Source organism: Mustela erminea, chromosome 6, assembly GCF_009829155.1.
Source record: "Mustela erminea isolate mMusErm1 chromosome 6, mMusErm1.Pri, whole genome shotgun sequence".
Taxonomy (NCBI): domain Eukaryota; kingdom Metazoa; phylum Chordata; class Mammalia; order Carnivora; family Mustelidae; genus Mustela; species Mustela erminea.
The window spans coordinates 116,984,463-117,007,833 of record NC_045619.1 but is presented as its reverse complement, the minus strand read 5'-3'; the positions used below and the strand labels follow the sequence as shown (position 1 = coordinate 117,007,833).

Genomic DNA, 23,371 nt, shown 5'->3' with positions numbered 1-23,371 from the left:
ACCAGAGAACTTGCATGTTCTGTTTCTGCCTTGCGAGGGCACAACAAGAAGATGGCAGTCAGCAAGGTAGAAGAGAATCAGTAGGCACCTAGATCTTGGACTTCCCAGCCTTCCAAAGTATAAGAAACAAACCTGCTGATGAAGTCATCTGGTCTACTGTGTTTTGCTCTAGCAGCCAGAGCTGTCTAAGACACGAGTGCTTATCCCAGTAAAGCCATCTGTACCTCCTCATAGCTGTGTAGACACCCTACCCCCATGCCAAGACTTCAGGGAGACAATCTCAAATACAGTTATAGATACCAAGGGAATCTATCGACTTTAGTCTAGACCAGAGTAGTGGTTCAAAATTCAGAACAGATGTGAAGAAACAAGCAAGCAGAAGCCCAGATGAAGGGGTGCTTTTTACCAAGCTCCAGATTTCTCTAGAGGACACCAGACTTAGTCCTCTGGGGAAGGGCCCGTCATTCATTTCTTTCAATCTTCCATGTCAAGTTTAGCAAGATAGGACCTCTGACAAGAATTTCAATAGGGGGTTTAAGGAGCCAGAGTAAAGAACACATGGCCTATGTCTGCTTTCTGCTTACCCAGGAAGCTCCCTAATGCTGCATATCCCTAATGAGATATGCAGAAGTGTGGTGTGTGTGTGTGTGTGTGTGTGTGTGTGTGTGTATGTGTGTGGTGTGTATGAATTTATTAAGGGAGAGGGTCCACAGCTTTCACCAGACTCTCAAACAGTCTGTAACTTCCCCATCCCCCCCCCCCAAAATGATGAAATTACCATAGAAGACAGTCAATGTGCTTTGAAAGTAAGAGCACTATGTAAGTGCAATATGGCCGTTTTACAGCTCAGATGCACCTGGCCTTTACCTGTTTTCATAAGTGGGAGCCACAGAGGCCAAGGGCATTATAATAGATAATTCCTGTGATAATGGCAGGAATCTACAGGAGCTGTCAACTAAATCGACACTAAACTACAAAAGCTGCCCAGTTGAATGTACACTGTAGAAAGACTGCTTGCCTTCCAGATAATGAGACAAAGCCAACACAGGGGGGATGTTTCCAGCAATCCCTGAGGATGCCACATATTGCCAGAACTTTCTCTGATCACAATCCCCCATGGTCTTTCATTGTGTGTAGTGGGCTCTATGTGCTAGAAAGCCTTCCCTTCCTCAGGATGAAATTCATTTGCTATCCATTACAGACGCCAGTTGGCACAAACCCACCCTAGGAATATGTTCCATAGTAAGTGTTTGAGAGTACCACTGAAAAAAGAAATTGTAATAAAAAACTAACTTTACAGAGGACTTAAGAAAAATAAAAAACAATAATAAAACCCAAAATTGATCACCTTGAAATAACCGCAACAACCCTATGCTTATGATGGCCTTTTCTCGGTTGTAGAGATGAGGTGCTCGAGAAGAAATGGGGACTCCACTGGCTCAATTTTGGTTTTCATCACACTTTTTCTCATTTTGATCTCTTTGGGAGATTTCTTAGTAATTTCGTAGTGCTTTGTAGCCCCAGGAAATCCAAGGTAGCACATGAAAAGATGCTCAACATCTTTAGCCAAAAGAGAAATGTATTGGAGAATAATTTATAATAGCCAAGGGAGAGAAGCAGCCCAAGTGTCCACTGATACACATACACACAGAGGAATATTACTCAGCCCTAAAAAATTGTCATCTGCAACAATATGGATTAACCTATAGAGTATGATGCTAAGTGAATTAAGTCAGACCGAGGAAGACAAATATCATATGATTTCACTCATGTGTGGGATCTAAAAAATGAAACAAATAAATACATAAGCAAATAAAAAGCAGAATCAAACCTATAAATAGAGAGAACAAACTGATGGTAGCCAGAGAGAAGGAGGTTGGGGGATGGGCCACATGGGTGCAGGGGAGTGGGAGGTCCGGGCCTCTAGTGATTGAATGAATATGTCGTGGGGATGAAAGGGGCAGCCCAAGGAACATGGCCGATGGTACTGTGACAGCCTTGTAAGGTGACAGCGGGCAGCTACACTTGTGGAGAGCACAACATAACCAACAGAGTTGTCAAATCACTATGTTTTACACCTGAAACTAGTGTTAACCCCATGTGTCAACTCTACTCAAACAAATACATTACAAGTAAATTTTAAAAAACGAGGACTGCAAATCAAACCCACAACGATAGCACTTCTTACCGATCAGGATGGCCATTGTAAAACATGGGAACTCAGTGTCAGGAAATGTGCAGAGAAACAGGAACCATTGTGCGTTGCTGTTGGGAATGTAAAGTGAGGGTGCTGCCTTACAAAGGAGTGTGAAGACTCCTCAAAAAGTTAAATGGAAGCACCGTCTGATCCAGCAACCCCACTTCCAGTATAGACCCAAAAAGGCAGACGTCTGTACACCTGTGCTCATAATAGCACTACACACAATAGCCATGAGGTGGAAACCACCCCATGTTCACTGAAGGCTGAATGGAAAAACACAATGTATTATAGGCATATAACGGACAATTACTCAGCCTAAAAAGAAGGAAATTCTGACACCTGCTACAACACTGATGAATCTTGAAGACATTATGATAAATGAAAAAGGCAGTTGCGAAAGGACAAAGGCTATATGATCCCACTGGCATGAGGGGCCTAGAATAGTTGAGTTCACGGAGACAGAAAATAGGAAGGGGGCTGCCCAGGACTTCAGGAAGTTAGTGTTTAACAGGGACAGAGATTCCCTTTGGGAAGATGAGAAGTTCCAGAGATGGCCGGTGGTGATGGTTGCACAACACTGGGAAGGTACCTGATGCCACTGAACTTGTACATTAAAAAATGGTTAAAAGGGTAAATTTTGTTATGTATATTTTGACACAATAAAAAAGAAAAAAAGAAAGAAAGAAAAAAGGAGCCAAGGTGGCCAGCGGTACTTACAAAATATAGGCAATCACTCCGATGGACCAGCAGTCAACAGCCTTGCTGTATGGTTTCTGGGCCAGGACCTCGGGAGCTGTGGAGTGACAAAGGAGAGACACAAGCATGACAAGTTAAATGCCCAAGACATAAAACATTTTTTAGATTTTTCTTCTCTTTTTCTGTCCGCCTCTCAAGCTGAACTTTCCATCATGCTAAAAACTGAGTAGAGATATAGAACTTAATTTACATATTGGCTTTTCTAACTAGAAAAAAATACAAGAACACTGTGTGTGTGTGCATGCGCACACGTGCGTGTGTGTGTGTAACAAGATTAACAAAAAAGTTCAACCAACCAATTAATCAATCAATCAGTTAGAGTAGGTGACACTTTCATATTGGGACTGGGCTAGGTACCACAGCTCAGGCAAGACTGAGTCAGAGAAAGATACCCTCCACTTACAGCCTAGGGTGTGACTTCCCCTAAAATTAATTTGGGGAAGCATTTCTGGCCCCAGGGCAGAGTGAAGTGGCAAGGCAGAGTGGAGTGGAAGGCAGGGCCTTCCTGGGTGCTGTGGGGCGTGAAGGTGAGGCCCCCTCTTAATATTTTCATGGATGCCACAATCCAGGGGAGGAGAGACCTGAAATCTGGTCCTAGGAAACCTACCTTAGGCCTGCTTTCAGCTCACTCTGGAAGGTTTTGGGCAGGTGACCTCCTCAGTACTAACATTTCATTTTCTCACCCAAGAAATAGCAAAAAGGCTCCTGACTCCCAATTCCTCAGTTCTAACCCAAGAGCCCTCCATCCCGGGGGTCTCAGCTTGTTTTGTCCTAGAGCCTTGCTTTCTGTTCCTGGCCTTGCAGCTTGAGCCTCTGCTGGATACCCACACCCAGTGTCTCCCGACCGGCAGTGGCTGTCACACATCTTTGTGCAAAGACTAAATAAATACAAGAAAAAACAGTGCAACTTCACAAACAAAATCTCCTTTTTACCCAAATACACTTGACAGACGTATCTTTAGCATAGACCTTCCAGAAAACCTAAGCGAGTAGACAAAGACAGACAAGCTGTCTGCTGGATTGTGTGTTCTATGGCTTTGGGATGAATTAACTCATTTACACTAATTGGTCTTGGCGGGGGGGGGGGGGGGGAAGGGCTTAATTATTATTATCATGACTCCCAAGTCACAGGACCCAGAGGGACTGATGGGTCAAGGAACCTGCCCAAAGTGATCCAGCGAGAAAGTAGTCTCTACACTGACTTCCTCCCCAACTGGACTAACAGGGAATGATGTCCCTGCCGTGATCTGGGTCATTCATAAGTATTTTCTACTATAACCCTTTCAACAACCCTCGCAATGATCATTCTCTGCCCCTGATCTAAGGGAAATGAGCCTCAGAGAAGTTCTTTTTCTGATGCTACCCAGTCGAAATGGACCAGCTGGGATCTGAACCTGGTCAATTTCATCCTCATCCCAGTTCCATCCATGGGAATATATTTACTGTTAAGTTGAGTGCTACCTGTAAGAAAAGTCCTGTGGCAGAAAAACTAACAGGGAAATCCTCTCTTATCTTTGTTACAATGAATTTTCCTAAGCAGGACTAGGGATGTATACAAACTTCTGCTGATTTGTTCTGGTTATGATGGTAAGAAATACAATCCACAGATAAACCCCAAATCTACTTCTCGATTTCAGCTCCCATTCCTCCACATTTGAACTGGACTTTTTGTCTTTTTTATCAAGAGCAAAATAAGTATGTCTGTATGTCCTTTCTTTGCTCCGTTCACCCTCCATGCAGTAGTAAAAGGGGAAGCAGAACCATAAAGCCAGGAAACTCACAAACTGAAGTAGCCCTTGGATAATGGGGGGCTGGACCCATCAATACCTCCTTTTCCCTGTAACTGCTACAAACATATTTCTCAGACACTTCTATTATGGCAACTGACAAAAGGGAGCTGTTTGTCACATTAATGTCCTGCTGATTTAGGACATATGCTCTCTCTGAGCTGATGTTCTGGTCCGAGCGACCACAAGAGCACAGATGGTGGGAGGTGACTGCATCAGCAAGGAGCTAATTTCTAGCCCCCAGAGCCATCCGTGTGGCCTGATAGAAAGTTCAAAGGAGGCACAGAAGGCTCACTGGCGATGTCTGACCCAGTGTCACTTCCCAGCAGGACAGACAGCAGATATTCTGAGCACAGAGCCAGGCTGGTAGGTAGGAGCCCTGGCTTCCACGTCATGGGATCTGCTGGACCCCTTACAGAGAGGGCAAGCCAGCCAGTCTCAGCCACCCCAGGGTACCAGGTGTCAAACAGTGGTGCAGGGGCAGCGAGAGTTCAGTGCAGGATATGGGGCAAAGCTCATGTCACACACCAGGTGTGACACGGCAACAGACGTGGGGAAGGAGCTCTGAGAAGGAAGAGGTTGGCACCTCCAATAGCTGATGCCACAGTTTATAAGCGAAGATTGAGCTGATCCCCTGAGCCATGATGTGTAGAGGGGTAAGAGTCCCAGCCCCTGAAAAGCAGCTTTCACTCCGAGGAAGAGCTGACCCTGTGTTCTTCGGAGCTTCCCAGACTCAGGTCTCCAGCACTCTGGGGGTGAGAGGAAGGGCCCCTTAAAAGAACATCTTCTTCTTCTCCTCCCCCTCCTTCCCTGTCTTTTAGATAGAGGGAAATTCTGGCCACCATCCATTATCCTGAAGACAAAAGAATAAAGAACACAGCGTCTCTCCAGAAGTCTGTATACCCAGGGGCATGTGCACACTCAGCATCTCACCTTGGTGAGGGGCTGGTAGGGTGACCCGCATTCTGGCGAATAGTGCAAGGCCCTCCGTGCACTTGAAAAGGAACTGACTGATTTGTATGTGGCACGGAACAGGAAGATTGCTCGAGATGTTTAGATTCTTTTTTTTTTTTTTTAAAGATTTTATTTATTTATTTGACAGAGAGGGATCACAAGTAGGCAGAGAGGCAGGCAGAGAGAGAGGAGGAAGCAGGCTCCCTGCTGAGCAGAGAGCCTGATGTGGTACTCGATCCCAGGACCCTGAGATCGTGACCTGAGCCGAAGGCAGCGGCTTAACCCACTGAGCCACCCAGGCACCCCGAGATGTTCAGATTCTTGAAGCCACAGATGGCACATGTGATTTATAAAATATGAGATTCTGGGGCACCTGTGTGGCTCAGCCATTAAGCATCTGCCTTCGGCTTAGGTCATGATCCCAGGATCCTAGGATGGAGCCCCACATCGGGCTCCCTGCTCAGCAGGAAGCCTGCTTCTCTGTCTTCCAGTCCCCCTGCTTGTGTTCTTTCTCTCTCTCTCTCTCTGTCAAATAAATAAATAAATCTTAAAATAAAATATGAGATTTTGTGTAAATGGTAAAATTTATAACATCAAGTGTACAGCTTTGTGGGGTTTTTTGTCTTTTTAAGAAAGGAATCTGTATCTTTCTCAGATGCTTCTGGTCTCGCAACTGACAGAAGACAGCCACGGACAGAAAGATGCCAGGATTAGTAGCACGGGTGTTGGCGGGGAGATTTCTAAATGATTAACAAGCAAACATCAAGGTAGCAATACGGGGAGTGGAAGTCTCCATACATGTGCCAAACATTTCTTGTTCTTTCTGGTGTTGTGTCCTATCTAGGTTCTGTCAACAACAATACAATAAACACTTTTTAACCAGTGGCAGGTGAACCACTGGCCTTCTGGCGAGAGTGAGATCACTGCACTTGAGACAAATGGGGAGAGTGAAGTCTTCCGACATGTAATGTAACAATGAGAAAAGAGAAAGCTGAGAAAGGGTATTCTCACCAACCAAAGACATTTTTTAAAAAATGAATCACAGCAATGTGTAAACCTGGTGATTCACAGACCTGTACTCCTGGGGATAAAAATACATTATATGTTTATAAATAAATAAATACATAAATAAATAAATTTTTTAAAAAAATGAATCACAGCAACAGACACCAATGGGCTTCATTCCAATTCCACTTTTGATTTGATCCTTGAAACCAAACGGTCACGGGGCACCTGGGTGGCACAGTCGGTTAAGCTCCTGACTCTGGATTTCAGCTCAGGTGATGCTCTCAGGGTCGTGAGATCGAGCCCTGCATTGGGCTCGGTGCTCATGAAGTCTGTTTACGATTCTCTCCCTCTCCCACTGGGTGGGTGGGTGAGTAAAAAAATAAATAAAATCTTAAAAGACAAAAAATAAATATTGTCTGGGACAGTGTTTGAACAAGCCTACCTACATCCTGTTAGCTACTTTTCATCTAGTAGTGATTCTTGGAAAGCATCAATTCTCAGGCAATATTCAAAACCCTCCTGACGATTTTCTACGACCATGAAATCATGCTGAATCCCTGGGATCCGCTGAGGTATTTCCCCCCTGCTCTCCGCTGGGTCCTGCAGTTGGTTCCCTTTGTTTCCCAACCTGTTGAATTCTCCTGGTTTGTGGCCCACCTCCTACCCTCTCCCTCGCCCTTCCGGCATGCAGCCTGTGCTCTGCGAGGGTCCACCTCTGGCTGGGATCTTTTGAGAGACCAGCTGTCACTTTGAGAAGCAGCCACACTCCCTTATACCATACGATCCTTGGCAAGAATTCGGCTGTAATTCTAAAAAGCCACAGCATCCAATTTACCAACACTCAGACAACAAATGAGCTTCCAGGCAGAGGAGGCCCAGAGATAGTCACACAGGGGCCTTGCAAAGCAGGAAGAGTTTTCTGAGCCATGCCCCCAACAAATCCACTACCTGACAATGTCAGATACCAAAGAACTTCCTCATCAAGGCGAAACATTTTTTTCTTCTGATTGTAAACCAGCGCAACTCACGTACTTCATATGTAGCGGGAGGGTGACAGTGACTCTCATCACCGCCACACCTCCTCAGAGAGCAAGGCTTTGAACTAAAAGAACTGAATTGAGATGACTGATGCTTGACAAAGAGAGCTATCTTGAAAAGTCATCGCAGCCGGTTTGTGATGCCATCAGCCCCCAGGCAGAGCAGGAAAGGGCTGAGTCTCCTGGTACAGCCTAGACTGAACGAAAGGACTCAGGCAAGAGGACCCTGGTGTTTCTCTGGCGCACCTCATCTCAAATCCCAGTCCCTGGAGGCTGTCAGGGGCTGTCAGGGGAGCAGACCCCCTTGCCCCAGGAGGTGCCGAAAAGGGCATTTGCAAGATGGCTAGTGGTTGAATGGCAGCAGCTCTGCCTGGGTGACACGTGTTGGGTTTCCTGGTCCACCCACCAAAATCCTGTAACACGCCAGCCTCCTGGGCCTCCTGTCATACCTTCTGCATCTCTTACCCCCTGCATAAATCACACTGTCAACCGCCAGGCTTCATGCCCCTTGACCACAGGCACATAGCTCAGGTCTGTATTTTTAAGGCTTAGCACACTCTGCGTGGTTAGCAAATGGCTATTCTTGACATGAATTTGGGGAATAAAACAGGCAGAAGCAGCCCCAATTCTCTGCATGGGGCCCACTGTCCTGTGTGTCACTCTCCTTGGGAAACCTTTTCTCAAAGGGATTTCAAAATGACTACTTTTAGATCTAAAGGGCAGAAAAGTATATTCTATTAAGTGATCTCTCGGAACTTCCTTCCTGGTCCGAGCTTGAGGTTAACAATTCTGTGTTCTTAGAAAGAGCATCCCCTTGGCTGGCTTCATTTACTCCAGCAAATACAAGCTCTGATATCACGTAAAGGAGGCAGCTTTAGCAGAGCACCCGCGAGCTACTGGAGAGATCTTTGGACCAACAGATGTGGTCCTCCTGTCTGAGGCTTTTCTCCTGCTTTTTAGTGAAACAGTTGGTTCAAAATGTAAAATAATCGAATTTACTGCTGTGAGACTCCCTACCAACCCACTGTGGAAAATTCCACTGGGTGGGAAACGTCCTAAAACCCAAGCTGTTTTATTTTGGCTGAGAGCAAGGTTTCCGGGTAAAGGGAAGGACTCCAAAGGTTTCAAAAGGGAAGAAAAAAAGTTCAGAAACCTTTCATCTTATTTTTAAAACAATTAAACTGCCCATTTTCTTTACTGAAAGAGAAGACTAGAAGTGGGAAGAGCAGCCGTCTAATGGCGTGGGGGTGGCACTCAGTCCCCAGGCTCTAAAAAAACAGAAAAGGAATTTTCCCTTTTCCTGCGCTTTCAAGGATGTGCTGAAGAGCACTTTCTGCAGAGAAAGGAGGAGATGGAGAAGATCTCACCCTGTTACCAAGTTCATGTCCAAGGCTGTTTGTCTTCCTGTATGGAAATTGAGTACCACTGCCTTGGGTACCTCAAAGTTGACTGTCTCCAGTGGGTGGAGGACAGGGACACATCAGGAAGGGGTGGCCTAGGATGGGAAGAGTAGCCCTCAATGCCAGAAAAGGAAAGCCCATGTCCCAGAACCATGGGACCAAGGCAGTGTTTCTGGCATTCTTCAATTGCGTGATAGCTTGGGTTCCATTTCAGGCACTGGCTTTATGGTGTGAAGGAAGCAACCTGGGCCTCTGCCCCCCGCGGCACCCTTGTTCTCCTGGGTGCTGAGTGTGGACACAAGCCACAGAAGTCATGCCAGCCACAGCTCCCTTCTTAAAGAAGGTGATCAGACTACTTCAGACAAGATCGTGGCCAGATGGGAGGCATGTTGATTTGAAACTCTGAATAAAGCTCTGAGAAATACTGCACTTACTGTAAGTAAAACTTAAAAATATCTAAGAAAGGATATATTACCTCTAATAGTCAAATGGTGGGGAAGAAAGGCTGTGGCTAGAGTGTTGTGAGATTATGCCTTGCTTTGTGCTCTAAGTTAACCGGTTTAGCGCTGAGGAGTAGGAAAGGTACAGAGGCTTATTTTATCATTAAATGGGACTGGAAGATGTGAAATGGTTGCCTGGATGTAGGTGGTTTTAACTCAAAACAACTTTAGTTGTCTGGATGCAAGAAGCTTTAAATAGACACACTTGCTCTTTAGTGAAAGAAATCTGGGATTCCCCACTTACTACACCTGTGGACTTGGGCTAGTCATTAGATCTCTGTAAGCCTCCAGGTGGTTCATCTGTAAAATGGGTACATTCACAGAGCCCAACCCTCCAGACTGGAATGAGGCTTCATGAAAACAATTACATAGTAAGTTAGAGCTAGAACTAGCAGTAGTTTACTATGTAAGGATGAAGGGCTGAGAGAACCACAGGAAGAAAACCAGAATGGAGGTTTTATTATTTTTTAGAATTAAGGGTGGACAGATCCTTGATAATGTCTGGTACTCTGTCTTGATTCTAGCTTTGCATCATGGAAATGATTCATCAATGGAGATTTCCACCCTTTGCGTTAGAATCTTTAGAAATCAGAACTGAACTGGGACCACGCGTGATGCAAGGGCACGTTTGAGGACTTGAATCTTTGACTTGGAGGGAGCCTTCGAACGCCCTATACCAACCTCCTATCTAGTTGGTCTCTCTGTCTGTCGAGTTACAGATCTTTTTGTTCATTTATTCTTCAAAATACTTCTCCAGTCCCCTGTCGGTCCAGGCATGGTTCTAGAGATGGGAACCCAGGAACTGCCCATTCATCACTGCTGACAGCACCATAGGCAAGAGAATAGTCTGTCATGGCCGCAAGGGGGCGATGCCAAGCTCCAGCAGATTCTTCTCTTCATTGGCCCCAATTAGAATTCTTTCTTAAAAGGAGATTAGAAAAATTTGTTCCGGAAGACTACTTATAAATATGAGCCCACCCTATTTTTTTCCCTCATTCTTTGGAGTTTGCAAGGCCTTTGCCATTTCCCTTACTTGCAGAGAAGAGCTGACCAGACACTAAGATTAGCGGCCCTCTTCTTTTCCTTGAATGAGCTCCTGTCTTTGGGTATGGGTTGGAAATGTCTAATGTGCTTGTGATGTCAGCAGGAAGAGGTGAGCAGACAGGCCGCTTGCCATCCTATGACCTAGTCCAAGGTCCATTTGTGTCTCTTGCTAGCTGGCTTCACCTCCCTGAAGCGGCCAAGGAGAAAGGCCCTTGACTTGAACTTTGTGTAGGTTACAGAGGGGAAGAAGAGTCCCTAAAACGTGAGCGTCCATCTTGGTCAGAGGTAGCAGAGACCTCTTTTAATATCATGGCTCATGAACACAGATCATGGGGCCTGGGGGGTTAGGGGGACTAGATCCAAGTTCCACTCTACTAGCTGGTTAGGCAATGTGATTGCGCCTTTACAGGGAGGAGCCTAACCAAAAAGTAGGGAGAGGGGAGCTTTTCTAGTAGAGCGCTTTCAAAATGATACGACTGACTGACCAGTCTTACACAGTGATAGATCATAGGGAGAAAAATGAAGGGGGCTTCTCGGGACAACATTTTTAATACAACAGAGAAAAGACTGTAGTAGGGTCTTTCTCTTTCTTTTAAACATTCCAGGTATATTCATTTGGAAAGTTAAAATGTTCATATCTTATTTCAAGAGGGATTCTGAAAAGACATTTTGGTTCTCCTGTAATGAATTTACCAATTATCATGAATAGGGCAGACTACTGATGAGGAATCTTGGAACTTGCTCAGAAATCTTCAGTGGCTCCTTGTTTCTTAAAGAATTATGTTCCAACTCCTTGAGTTGAAATACAAAGATATCAAGATGCTGGTCTTGGTGCTACATGTGGCCCAAGATTATGACTCTCCCGTTCTCAGACTATAAGGACTCTGTTAATCATTCTGTCCTCCAAATTTGTTATCTGTAATTCTGGAAATCATAAAATTATAGTGTAGATTTTTAAAAAAATGATGCGATGGTACACAAAGAGAGTCGCACTAGCATCTCTCCATGATCTGGCCATGGATCAGAGGACAGAATTACAGCCTGGGCCCAGGGCTGGCGTATCTTGGAGAATTTGTTAACTTTCTATGCCTCAGTTTCCTGTCTCAAAGGGCACCTGCTGCTTCGTCCTGAAGTTATGTCTTCACGGTAAAGAATCTGAGCCTCAGTGAGGTGTTCCATGGGGCCCTTTACGTTAAGGAATATGGTTAGGGATTTGTGTCCGGGGCTGGCCATTTGGATCCCTGTCTTCCTGTTTTTGAGGAATTTCCACAGGTAGTGAGAAGAAACAGCTCCCTTGTTGGTGAATGAGTAAACAGGGCCTTAAATCAAATCGTAATCCAGCCCCAAAGAGTCAGTGACAGGGCGTGTCTGAGAAGTGGTGAGGGGGATTTCTTTAAAACGCTGAGAGAGAAACAGGACATTTCTACCCAGCGGCTGCCTGTCCAGGGATGACAAGTAGAATTCCACAGATGAAGGGAAATAAAATTCAGGCATCCATTTCAGGGTAGAATTTGGCCTCGGGAGGAACTGATGACAACACAGAGCAGGACTGATGACGCAGCATCCGAACCCTTTCTGTCGGTGGAACATCCAGCAGCAGGGGGATTAAAAAAGAAAAAAAAAACCTGGGTAACGAAGGGCTTTACCGTGAGTGCCCTCATAAATGGTGTTGTGTCACCGAGAGAGTAGCCATCTGGATTTGCCGGCACATCAAAATACAACTGAAATATGGGCTCATTCTTCGCCTGTGGTTTGCCTTCCCTCCAAAGTCACGGCAGGTCAGAGTCGTCGCGAGCTCTTGGGACAACTCTGTCCTTCTGCTGATACAAGTCCCTTTGCCCTTTCTTGTCCTTCCCTTAGAGGTGTAATTGACTAAAAATGCATCACAAAGTGGCAGTTTGCTCAGATTTTCCTAGTAGCCTTTGAATTTTACCACAGGCATGAAAAGTCCCCTCGGAAGCACTGTCCCGGTTTATAATTACCATCCCGATCGGAGCTGGGTTACCATTCAAATGCTACCAAAGCCAGAATGTGGCCGGTAGGAGGAAGGGCAAGGCTAAGGAATGGGAAGGGAGTGGAAAATGGTGTGGGGTGGGGGCAGCTGTGCGTTTGAAAATGTGGGAGAGATCTGGAATTCAGTGGGAGGGAGGAAGGGAAATGTTCTGAGTGAGGCAATTCAGAGCAAGGTGGCGAGAAATAAGCCTGTGATGTGTTCCTTTAGTGGTTGTCCCAAGATCCAGGGCAATGGGATGGCTACTTTGTTGCTTCTGAAATCTGACAAGTTTGGCTTGAAGATGAAGAGGAAATGTACATGGCCAACAGACACATGAAACAGTGCTCCACATCACTCGCCATCAGGGAAACACAAATCAAAACCACAGTGAGATACCACCTCACAGCAGTCAGAATGGCTAAAATTAACCAGTCAGGAAATGACAGGTGTTGGCAAGGATGCAGAGAAAGGGGAACCCTCCCACACTGTTGGTGGGAATGCAAGCTGGTGAAGCCACTCTCGAAAACAGCATGGAGGTTCCTCAAATAGAGGAAATAGAACTGCCCTATGACCCAGCAATCTCACTATTGGGTATTTACTCTAAAAATACAAAAGTAGTGATCTAAAGGGCCACACGCACCCAATGTTTAAAGCAGCAATGTCTATAATAGCCACACTATGGAAAGGGCCTAGATGTCCATCAACAGATGAATGGATAAAGAAGATGTGGTGTATATATACAATGGAATACTATGCAGCCATCAAAAACCAAAATCTTGCCATTTGTAACAACATGGATGAAACTAGAGGGTATTATGCTGAGCAATAAAAAGTTAATCAGAGAAAGAAAATTATCATATGATCTCTCTGATATGAGCAATTTGAGAGGAAGGGTGGGGAATCGTGGGGAGGAAGGGAGGGAAAAACAGAAACAAGATGGGATCAGGGAGGGAGACAAACCATAAGAGACTCCTAATCTCAGGGAACAAACTGAGGATTGCTGCAGGGGTGAGAGGGGAGGGAAAGGGTGGCTGGGCGATGGACATTGGGGAGAGTATGTGCTATGGTGAGTCTGTGAATTGTGTAAGCCTGATGATTCACAGACCTGTACCCCTGGGGCAAATAATACATTACATGTTAATAAAAAATAATAATAAGAGGAACTTTACAGGCATTCCTTGTGTTTTAGTTTTTAATCATTAAAAGAAAAAAAAAAGGAGTAAGTTCCCAAAATGCCGCAAGGCTTCTTTCCCTCCTCACCACCACAGCAAAGTGGAAGCAATTTAGAAACTATGCCACCCCATCCCAGTGTGATATAGAGAGGAGCCATCCAGAAATTACAGAAGGGTGAAAAGTGCTATATACACAGTTAGCGGACTGAGTTGGGGGACTGGGCATGTGAAGTGGGGGCTCCTCCAAGACGTGGCTAGGGGTCCTCTGCCTATATGCTGACAAGCAGCTTCTGTCCCTATCAGGCTAATAGAAGGAGCAGCCTCCCCACTCAGGGGGCCCTGATCTCTCTAACAAATGGGGTCTGGTTGCAACACCTGGGGTGATGAAACCCTCGCTGCTAGCTGCCACTGACTAACTGCTGAGAGAGAAGGAAGGAGAAAATTCTTATCCAGGTCCTCTGTCTACCCATCTGTGCCCTGCATGGCCATTTCCAAGTTCTATAAACCCTGTTTCACCACCAGTGGTCTGAGAGGATGAGAAGAAAGTGATGCTTATAGCTGTATACTGAAGTGTGATATTTAAGGGAGAAAATGTAAAATCAAGCTCTGTGGGAGAAATGGCCAAACAGAAGAGTGAGGACGAAGGGATTGGAGCCGAGGGCACAGGGAAAGATGCGAGGAATCACCGTGACAGGCTGCGGACAAGGACAAAAACAGGTGATGGCAACTTATTCTATTTTTTTCTTATGTGTTCTGAGTGAAGATGGGGGGAAAATGGTGTCAATATCCTCGACACATGGATATTTACACGCTTAAATGATAGTGAGTCACATGTCTCTAGAGATAAAGGATGGCAGAACCAGAGAATATCACGGAGGTCAGTTAGTCCATCCAAGAAACTGAGAACCCAAGAGTTTAATGAAGGGTTCAGGCCTCCCATGTTTCTAACCAATGGCAGAGATATGCAGGTTACAGGCATTCAAGTCTCAGGGCTGTGACTGCCACCAACTAGGGACTGGGTGGCTTGGAGAACAGAGGTTCTCGTCCCAACACCATGCTAGCTGCTACCACGGCTTTCCAAGATCTCACCAGAGCCACAAGTCCCAAATCAAGCTCTAAAAATATCACGGTCTCATGAATGAAGGGCATTCCTGTAACTCTGTCAGAAAATATGCTGAGAATATCGACCCCACCTTTCTTCATTTCCATTCACAAGAGAAGACGATGAAACTTGTTTCAACTATTTTAGCCAGGGCCAGCCCAAAGATTTGGGTGGGTAACATTCCATGTAAATTACGGAAGGAAAGCAGGACTCCTTTCCCGCAGCATTAGTACCAGGAGGGTTGCATGACAATCAGCCACCACATGAAGGACCGTGGTGTGGTTCTGCCGGTGAACACAGCGGTGGACCGGATGTAAGGGTGCCTTCCTCTTGAGTAACGTCCCACAGGGAAACACTGTGGTTGCTGGCGTGCACACCAGACGAAAAGCCTGGGCACAGTGGCAGACCATTACTCTAGTACCGCTCGATGTAAAAGAAAAGTCTTACATAGCTAAGCAACATCACAAAGCAATTCAGGTCTCTACCATCCTGCCTTCTTTTCCTTCTAAAGCGAAGTTTGGGATTCCTAAGTCCCCCTGCTAGCAAGAGAGCCCATTCTTGCCCTCCTCTGGCAAGGCATGCTGTTGCTTAATCTACAGAACATGGTTTGAAGGTCTTCTAAACTGCTTACTTTTCTTTCTGAAATCAGGAGAACGAGACCCACAGAATTGGATAAATCACAGTAGCACAGAAACAGTGACGTCAAGAAATCAAACAGCAGACTTTCCTGCACCAAGAGGTGTCCCTGTGTCGTCTTTGGTTTATCAGTTACACAACTAGAATGGGTGCTTCCTGTGATTTGCTGCTTCTATTCAGAGTCAAGAGAGACCATTTGGATATATAGTTAACACAGAAGAACAAGTAACGTAAGTAATTTTCTAACTCTCCTAGCTCAGACTTTTCCCTTATTGGTGACACCTGGGGGGAATGTCACACCTGGCTCAATTAAATGGATTCCAAAGCCAGGCCAATACCGTACTGATGGCTCCTATGTTACCCTGAGAAGCCAATTGCCACCATACAGCCCCATCAGTTCTTCTACATTATCTCCACATACCTGTATGTGCGAGCCCCCCCTGAGTCAGATGAGTCTATTCATTTCTTCCACACCTGCTAAGAAGCAGTTCTGAACTCTGGGCCTTGTTCTTCTGCTTACCCACATCTGGAACTCTCCCCATCTTGGCCCAGAATTCTACTCTTCATATTGTAAGCCTCTTCCCCGAGTTTTTCCCTGGTCATTCCAGACCTTGCTGATCCCAATCTCTCCTGTATTTGTAACGTTGCTTCTGAAATATGTCAGTCACAGCACGCTGCAAACACGCTACCTTATGTGCGTCTGTATTGCCCACTGGCCCAACTCCATTGGAGGGGACTTAACAGTTAGTGCAAGCTCTAGGAGCTGTCGGCAGTGGGAACCCCATATGCAGTGATGTTGAAATGCCCGGAGTCTCCTGCAATCAGTGACGCAACAGTCTGCAAGCATCCTGGTTCCTTATAAACGACATGTAATATCTGGACAGCTGTTAGGGGTAAAGGATGAAGTTCAAGGCACTCAGATCCCGTGCCTTCTCAGGCACCATGTGCACTGGGATACTTGGGATAAACACCCCTTCTTTTCATCACTTCTTCATTATGAGAGAGCTCATTTAAATTGAAGCAATCTTGACATTGCCAAAATTCACTATTTAGCTGAATAGACATTTAGGCAATAGCAGTAAGAACAAACACAACCAAACAATAGCTTTCACAGATTGAAACAGATATATCTACCTAGAAGTGTGAACCAGAGCTGAAAGCAGACAGTAGCCCTCGGCGTCTGGCTTGGGCTCCTGGACAGCACAGCCCCCAGATTCGGGAGTGCTGACTGGGACTGGGCTCTGCTGTGTTCAAATTGAAATGCCCAGTAGAGGTGGGGCTGTGGCTTCTTTGTTTAGGATCCCAAATTCCAAGGCCTTGCAGAGATAAGTCAGTGGTCTGGGGCAGGTGGGAGTGGTGGTGTCCAGCCCCAGGGTTGACAGCATGCTTGGTTCCTCTTTACAAAGACTCGCTTCACTTTCTGCCCACTGGCTTTCAGGCTCCCACTGGCTTAATCAACCAATTGTTCATTTGATCCATAATGCAAGGCCCCCAAAGTGAAGGTCAATACCCAGTCTTCTTCTTACTTGATTTAATAGCAACGATTGACACAAGTACTTTCTCTAACCCAAAGCACTTCTCAAGATACCACCAGGCCCTGGTTCTCTTCCTGCTTCACACGCTGCCCCCGCACAGTCCTGGGGTCTCCAGGACTCAACCCTGGGACCTTTCTTCTCCTCCATTTTCCCCTGTTCCCACCTTGGCCATTTCATCCAAGTTCACAGCTTCAAAATACACCTGGAGGCTATCAGCCCCCAAATACAGTCCATCCTCATGACACATGGGTTTGCCTACTTGCTAAAATTTGTAGCCCCCAAATCAATACTTGCCATGCCTTTGAGGTCATGTGTGGACATGAGCAGAGAGGCTCAGGCTGAGTTTCCAAGGTGCATGTCCCCAGCCAAGGTCGAACAAGGGGACACTCTGCCCTCCTGTTTCGACTCTCATGCTATAAACAAGTATCATTTTTATGGTCCAGTTAGTGTGTTTTTCATTTCCACGCATTTTGTAGATTCATGGGTTAAAACGGTCCCCAAGTGCAATGATGAGTGCCGTTTAGTGTTCCCAGCACAAGAAAGCAGAGACATGCTTATAGAGAAAACATGGGCTAGATAAGCTTCATTTAGGCATAAGTTATGGGGTGTAGACCGTGAGTTCAACGTTCATGAATCAAAACTATATATTAAATAAGGTGTCACCGAGCAGAAATACAGGATAAAACAAGGTCATGCATCGATCAATAGATGAAAATGCGGGGACCACAGGGTCATGGGGAACATGACCCTGATCTCCCCTGGAAACAGTAAATACTGATTTACTAGTTCAGGGTCGAGTTGATGTCACAGAATGTTACTACTGTGCATAATGAGAATGGACTGTATCTTACTGCAGAACAGATCTCTCTCCAGAACTCCAGACTCATGTTCCAACTTGCCTTCTCAACCTTGCAAACTTTAACAAATCAGAATCTGAGCCCCTGGTAATATTTCTGCAACCTGCTCTTTCCACAGACTTTTACTTCTCAAGTAAGGGAAACTGTATTCTTCTTGGGGCTCAGGCTAAAAAAAAACAACAACAAAAAACCCTTAGAATGATCATTGATTTATGTCTCTCAAACCCTACTTTTAGTTTTCCAGAAAATCTCCAGAACATTACCTTCAAATTTTACCTAGAATCTGACAACATCTCACCATGTCCACTCTGCCCAACCTAGGCTAGACCCACTTATTTTCTCACATAATTCCAGAGCCTTCTAACTGGTCTCCCTTCTTCCATCCTGGCCCTGCACCCTGGCATCTCTCCTAATCCCACCTGTCACCAAGAAGGATCCTGGTAGAAGTCAGATCATGCTATGCCTTTCCTCAGAACCCTCCCGGGGCTTCCCACCACCCTAAGGAAAAACCATAGTCCTGATAATGACTTCTAAGTCCTTGTCTGCACATGCTCTGCCTGTTCCTTCTCTGACTTTACCTTCTACTGCTCTCCTCTTTGTTCACCCCACCCCTGTTGCTCCCCCACATACCCCTGCCTCAGGGCCTTTGCACCTTCCTTGGAATGCTCTTCCTCCAAATAACAAATGGCCAGCATCTTCACTTCACTTCTGTCAAGTCTTGACCTCACTGTCACCCTCTTTGTGAGGGCTGCCTTGATTACTTTATTTAAAATTGTAACCCCCTACAAATGCGCACACACACACCCTATTCTCTTTCCTGTTTTATTTTTCTCCATAGCACTTATCAATCTAAGATATTAAGAGACTTAGCTGTTTGCATACAGTCTGTTTCCCTCTCACTCAAATGTAAGCACCTTGATCGAGGGCAAAGACTTTTATCTGTTTTTTTCTTTTCCTTTCTACTGATGCAGCCCCAGTACCTAGAACAGCAGGTAGGCACTAAATAAATAATCCTTAAGTGATGAATAATGTAGCACTTACCAGATATTATTCAATTTGTCTGTTTTCCCTCTGTCTCTCACAATACTGTGAGCATTTTGAAGTCAGAAACTCCATTCCTTCATATTCATATTCCCAACACTGAACCACTGAGGCCGGCGCATAACAGGAATTTAATAAAAGCATACTAAATGACTAGAAAAAGAGGCGAGAGAGAAAAATGCTATTTTTCATGAACGTTGGGGCTTTTTAAAATCAATTTAACAAGCATCTGTGCAGAGATGGATAAGATAATCCCCGCTGTGGAAAAACCCGCAGTGCGCTGGGAAAGAGATACCAATACATATGGACGCTGCTGCAATATAGTCAGAGCGATGTGAAAAAATGGTCAGGAAAAGAACTGGGATGACAAAAGAGAGAATGGTTATTGAGAAAGCAGCCAAAAGGGGGCAAGATGTAAAGTGGGCTTTGACAGCTGAATAGAAGTTTGGCATGAGCCTGGGTGGGGATGGGGGTGAGGAGGAAACAGCCCAAACTCTGCTGCTCACAGCTCAAGGCATATAGATGTCAACAAGTTATGGGCTCCGCAGTGAAGCCCCTTCCTTGCTCTAAGAGGAAGGCATCTCATCTGTATCCCCAGGCATCTCAGTGCTCAACAAACATGAATGATTGGAACTATTACATTCCCACAGGGCTCCTCTTCCTCTTCACTCAAAGAAAATTTCATATCTGACAATGGGATTACTTGTGACCACTTAGGGGAGTAACATCAAGTAACATCAAGGGCCACATCTACACATTGTCCCCAGTTCCCAGACTCATCAGCATCTCACATCTAAACAGAACGAGACACTCAGATGACAGATGCTTAGAAACCCAGAGAAAGTGCCGTTCCTGGGTTCTGCCAAGGCACAAAGAAGCAAAAGCCCATTTGGAAAGTGCTAGCGCTTTCTGACATCAGAGCCAAATAGGAGAACAGTGTGATGCACACGGCAATATGGATGCTTGTGTCAGAACTTCTGACCTGCAGCCTGAGGGTCAGCTTCCTGCAGGCGGAAGCTGGCGAGCATGGTGTCCTCAGCAGCTCCTCAGCCCGTGATGCCAAGTGCCGCCCCTCCCCCTCCCACGCCGAGTCGGGGTCCCAACGGGTCCCACTGCACCACTTCAGCAGCCCAGAACTGAGAAGGCACAGGGCGCCATGAATCTCACCCAGGCCTGGGCTGCGCGGGCTTCTCTGTGAGCAGAACAACCTCCCCACTCTGTCCAGCGCACACACCAACCGGGGACACAAGCCCCGCCTGTCAGCTCCTTTATCTTCTCCTGAGTCTGGTGCTTCCCTTCATGTTATTCTCCGTTCCCCTCAGCCCTGCTCTTCTCTCTTGTCCTTCGGGCCCTTTACAGAGGAGGCGGCTGTGACCTAACACCCATGTCATGCCAGCACCCAAAGGGACGAGAAGGGCCCCGGAGGTCATTTGGAGTTTCCCACAGTGCCCTGGGCCCCAGGCTCGTGAGGCCTGAGGCCTGCTTGCCTCCACCTGGCCTGGGGAGGTCTTGTCGTTGTACCAAAAACCAGACAGGAATGATGGCAGTCATAGAACGTTCCCTCCTCTCTTTCAGGCGGGCTTCCTATTCTTATTAGGAAAAGCCATCACAGAGTGTACCATGAGAATTCAGCCTTGGTCTCCATTTTCCAAACCACATTTCTGCCTACTCTCAGACATTTCCGGCTTGTACCATCTCCACAGGCTTTTCCCACTCCAGGCTTTGGGGCCAAGCAGACGCCTCTCCCCAGGACATTGTGTCCCCTCATAGGCCCAAGGGTGGCTGCTTGTCCACATGTAGGCGAATACCCAACTCTCGTTCCTGTGCCCTTCGCCATCCTAATCCCCCCAGCTCCTTGCAGCTCTATTGCAAGCTTCCATTTTATTTTCAGCCTAAAACAATCCCATTCTTCGCGTCTTTGTCAGTTATCTGTCTCTCCCAGCTACATGGTAAATCCCATGAGGGCAGGAGCCCCGTGTGTCTCATGCACTGCCTTCACCCCAGTGCCTAGGACAGCAGCTGGCACATAGTAGGCACCTCAGTATACATTTGCTGCACGAGTGAATACATTTGTGTATATCAAAGTCTCGAAAACTTCACCAAGAGCGCCCATGGCCTTTCTCCAGGTCCCCCAAAGAGAGAAGATGCTTCTCAGCATGCCTTTTCTGCATTCTGAATGTTTGGTACAAAGAATGTGGGGGTCTGATTTTAGGAAGGACCTTAATTCTTGGCTTTTCCAGTAGCGACTGGGACTGGCAGGCGACTCCTAAGTGACTTCGTCAAGGCACGAAGCAGATTCTTCCTATCGATGTCCTCTTTCTGGCTGCTGCTATTGCAACATTTCACTTGTTTTATTTGTGTCTGTACCTCATCATTATCTCACTGACTCACTGGAAGCCCCTTGAAAACACGGACATGTATGTGATATTTCTTGCATCAAAACCCTGGGAATTCATCCAAATCAACTCAGGCCCACACCCAATTCAGACAGGATTTCTCCCCAACTATTAAAAGGTTTCGGGGGAAACTGCTTCTCTTCTAACTCGTTCCAATGTCTCTCAACAATTTAATTCTCCCCTCAAGGGGAATGAAGGCAGCTGTGATCCTGCTCCAGGCTCCAGCTCTGAAGACAGACACAGGGAACCTGGATACACACACACACACACACACACACACACACACACACACACTGCTTACCAACGTAGCCTGGGGTCCCACAGGCTGTGGACATCACATCTCCTTTGCCCTCCATTTTTGACAACCCGAAGTCACTGATCATTATTTTGGATTCCTCATCTTGACTGTAGTACAACAGATTTTCAGGCTGGAAAAAAAAGAACAAAATGGGTGAAGTGTGTTTAAAGCTGACTTCACTGTGGGAGACTTGCCAAGCCACAAAATCTTTTTTTTTTTTAATTTAAATTCAATTAGCCAACATATATAGTACATCACTAGTTTCAGATGTTGTGTTCAATAATTCATCAGTTGCATGTAACACCCAGTGCTCATCATATCACATGCCCTCCTTAATGGCCATCACCGAGGTACCCCTTCCCCCCCGCCTCCCCTCCAGCAACCCCCAGTTTGTTCCCCATAGTTAAGAGTCTCTCATGCTTTGTCTCCCTCTCTGATGACTCCCCATTGAGTTTTCCACTAAGATCCCCTGTACTATTTCTTATGTTCCACATATGAGTCAAACTGTATGATAATTGTCTTTCTCCAACTGACTTATTTCACTTATTGGCATAACATCCTCTAGTTCCACCACATTGATGCATATTTTAAGCATTTAACCTTTCTGATCAAGCCACACAACCTAATCACAGTTTAAGAACATGCTTGACCTTCGTATTCATAAATGCATAAAGAAAAGCAGTGTTTAGTAAGAGCGATGTACAGAACCCACAAAGTACTGGACGCTTAGAGGTATTCAAGAAAGGTAAATCTTTTTCCCTTATCAGTACTTTGTCTATTTCAAACAAACAAACAAACAAACAAAAAGTGAACCTTACATTGGGGCAGCCTCGAAAACCTCTCAGACTTGACAGCTTATTTCTTGGGCTGAGACAGAGGGGATCCCCAGAAACAAAATGACTTCTGCAGGGGCTCCCCTGTTCTCTTTTTCTGACCCTTGTTAGCAACCTCTCTCTAATCCAAGGACCTCTCTCCCCGCCTTTGGTAACACCCCATGGCCTGCTGTTCCTGCTGCTGCATCCTGCTTTCCATTTCCTGAGCCCGCTGATGCCCGCTCACTCTGCTTCCTGGGAGATAGAGGGACGCCATCACAGAAGATGCAGCACTTCGTAGTCAGGTGCTCTTAAGCACCCTGAGCTTCTGTTTGCCTTTCTGGAAAACATGGGTTGCGGTGGTCTTTGTTTGCTTCCCTGAACTCTCCACATGACAGAGCTCAGGTGGTAGTAACGCTCAACACATGGCAGAGGTGCAATTATGGTTTCCGTCCCCACTGCCGTTCTGCACGTCAGGGGCCATCTCCATGGCGGCTCCATAGGTAGAGGAGAGGGGAGACAACGCAGGGGTGCAGAGGGGAGACAATGATGCGAAGAAAGCTTCACTGCACAGTGTTTGTGAAAAATTGGGGTATCATTTTTAGCCAAAAAACAAAAAAAAGAGAGAAAGAGAGGAGCTCAGGGAAACTGAGGGAGATGTCCTGCCTGGGAAGAGCTTGAACACAGAAATGCTGCCTCAATCAATGGCATTGTCTGTGAGGGAGATAATGTTGAAGACTCACACCTCTCCTGTCCTCCAACTAGGAAAATTCCAAAGATCGATCCAGTGAATAAGCAAAATCACGTCTCTCCTTTACATTAAACCTGAAGGGAAACACAACA

The 23,371-nt window shown here is 46.0% G+C and overlaps 1 protein-coding gene across 4 annotated transcripts in view; it reads right to left on the bottom strand.

Moving 5' to 3' along the window:
- The window catches only part of CAMK1D (calcium/calmodulin dependent protein kinase ID), a 436,223-nt gene that overhangs the window by 33,964 nt on the left and 378,888 nt on the right, over positions 1-23,371 (bottom strand). For all 4 annotated transcript variants that reach the window (XM_032349418.1, XM_032349415.1, XM_032349416.1 and 1 more), the window contains 2 exons: positions 21,720-21,846; positions 2,918-2,993 (listed from right to left, as the gene is read on the bottom strand). In XM_032349418.1, the coding sequence (XP_032205309.1) occupies positions 2,918-2,993; positions 21,720-21,846 (203 nt within the window). The remainder of the gene's footprint in view (positions 1-2,917; positions 2,994-21,719; positions 21,847-23,371) is intronic.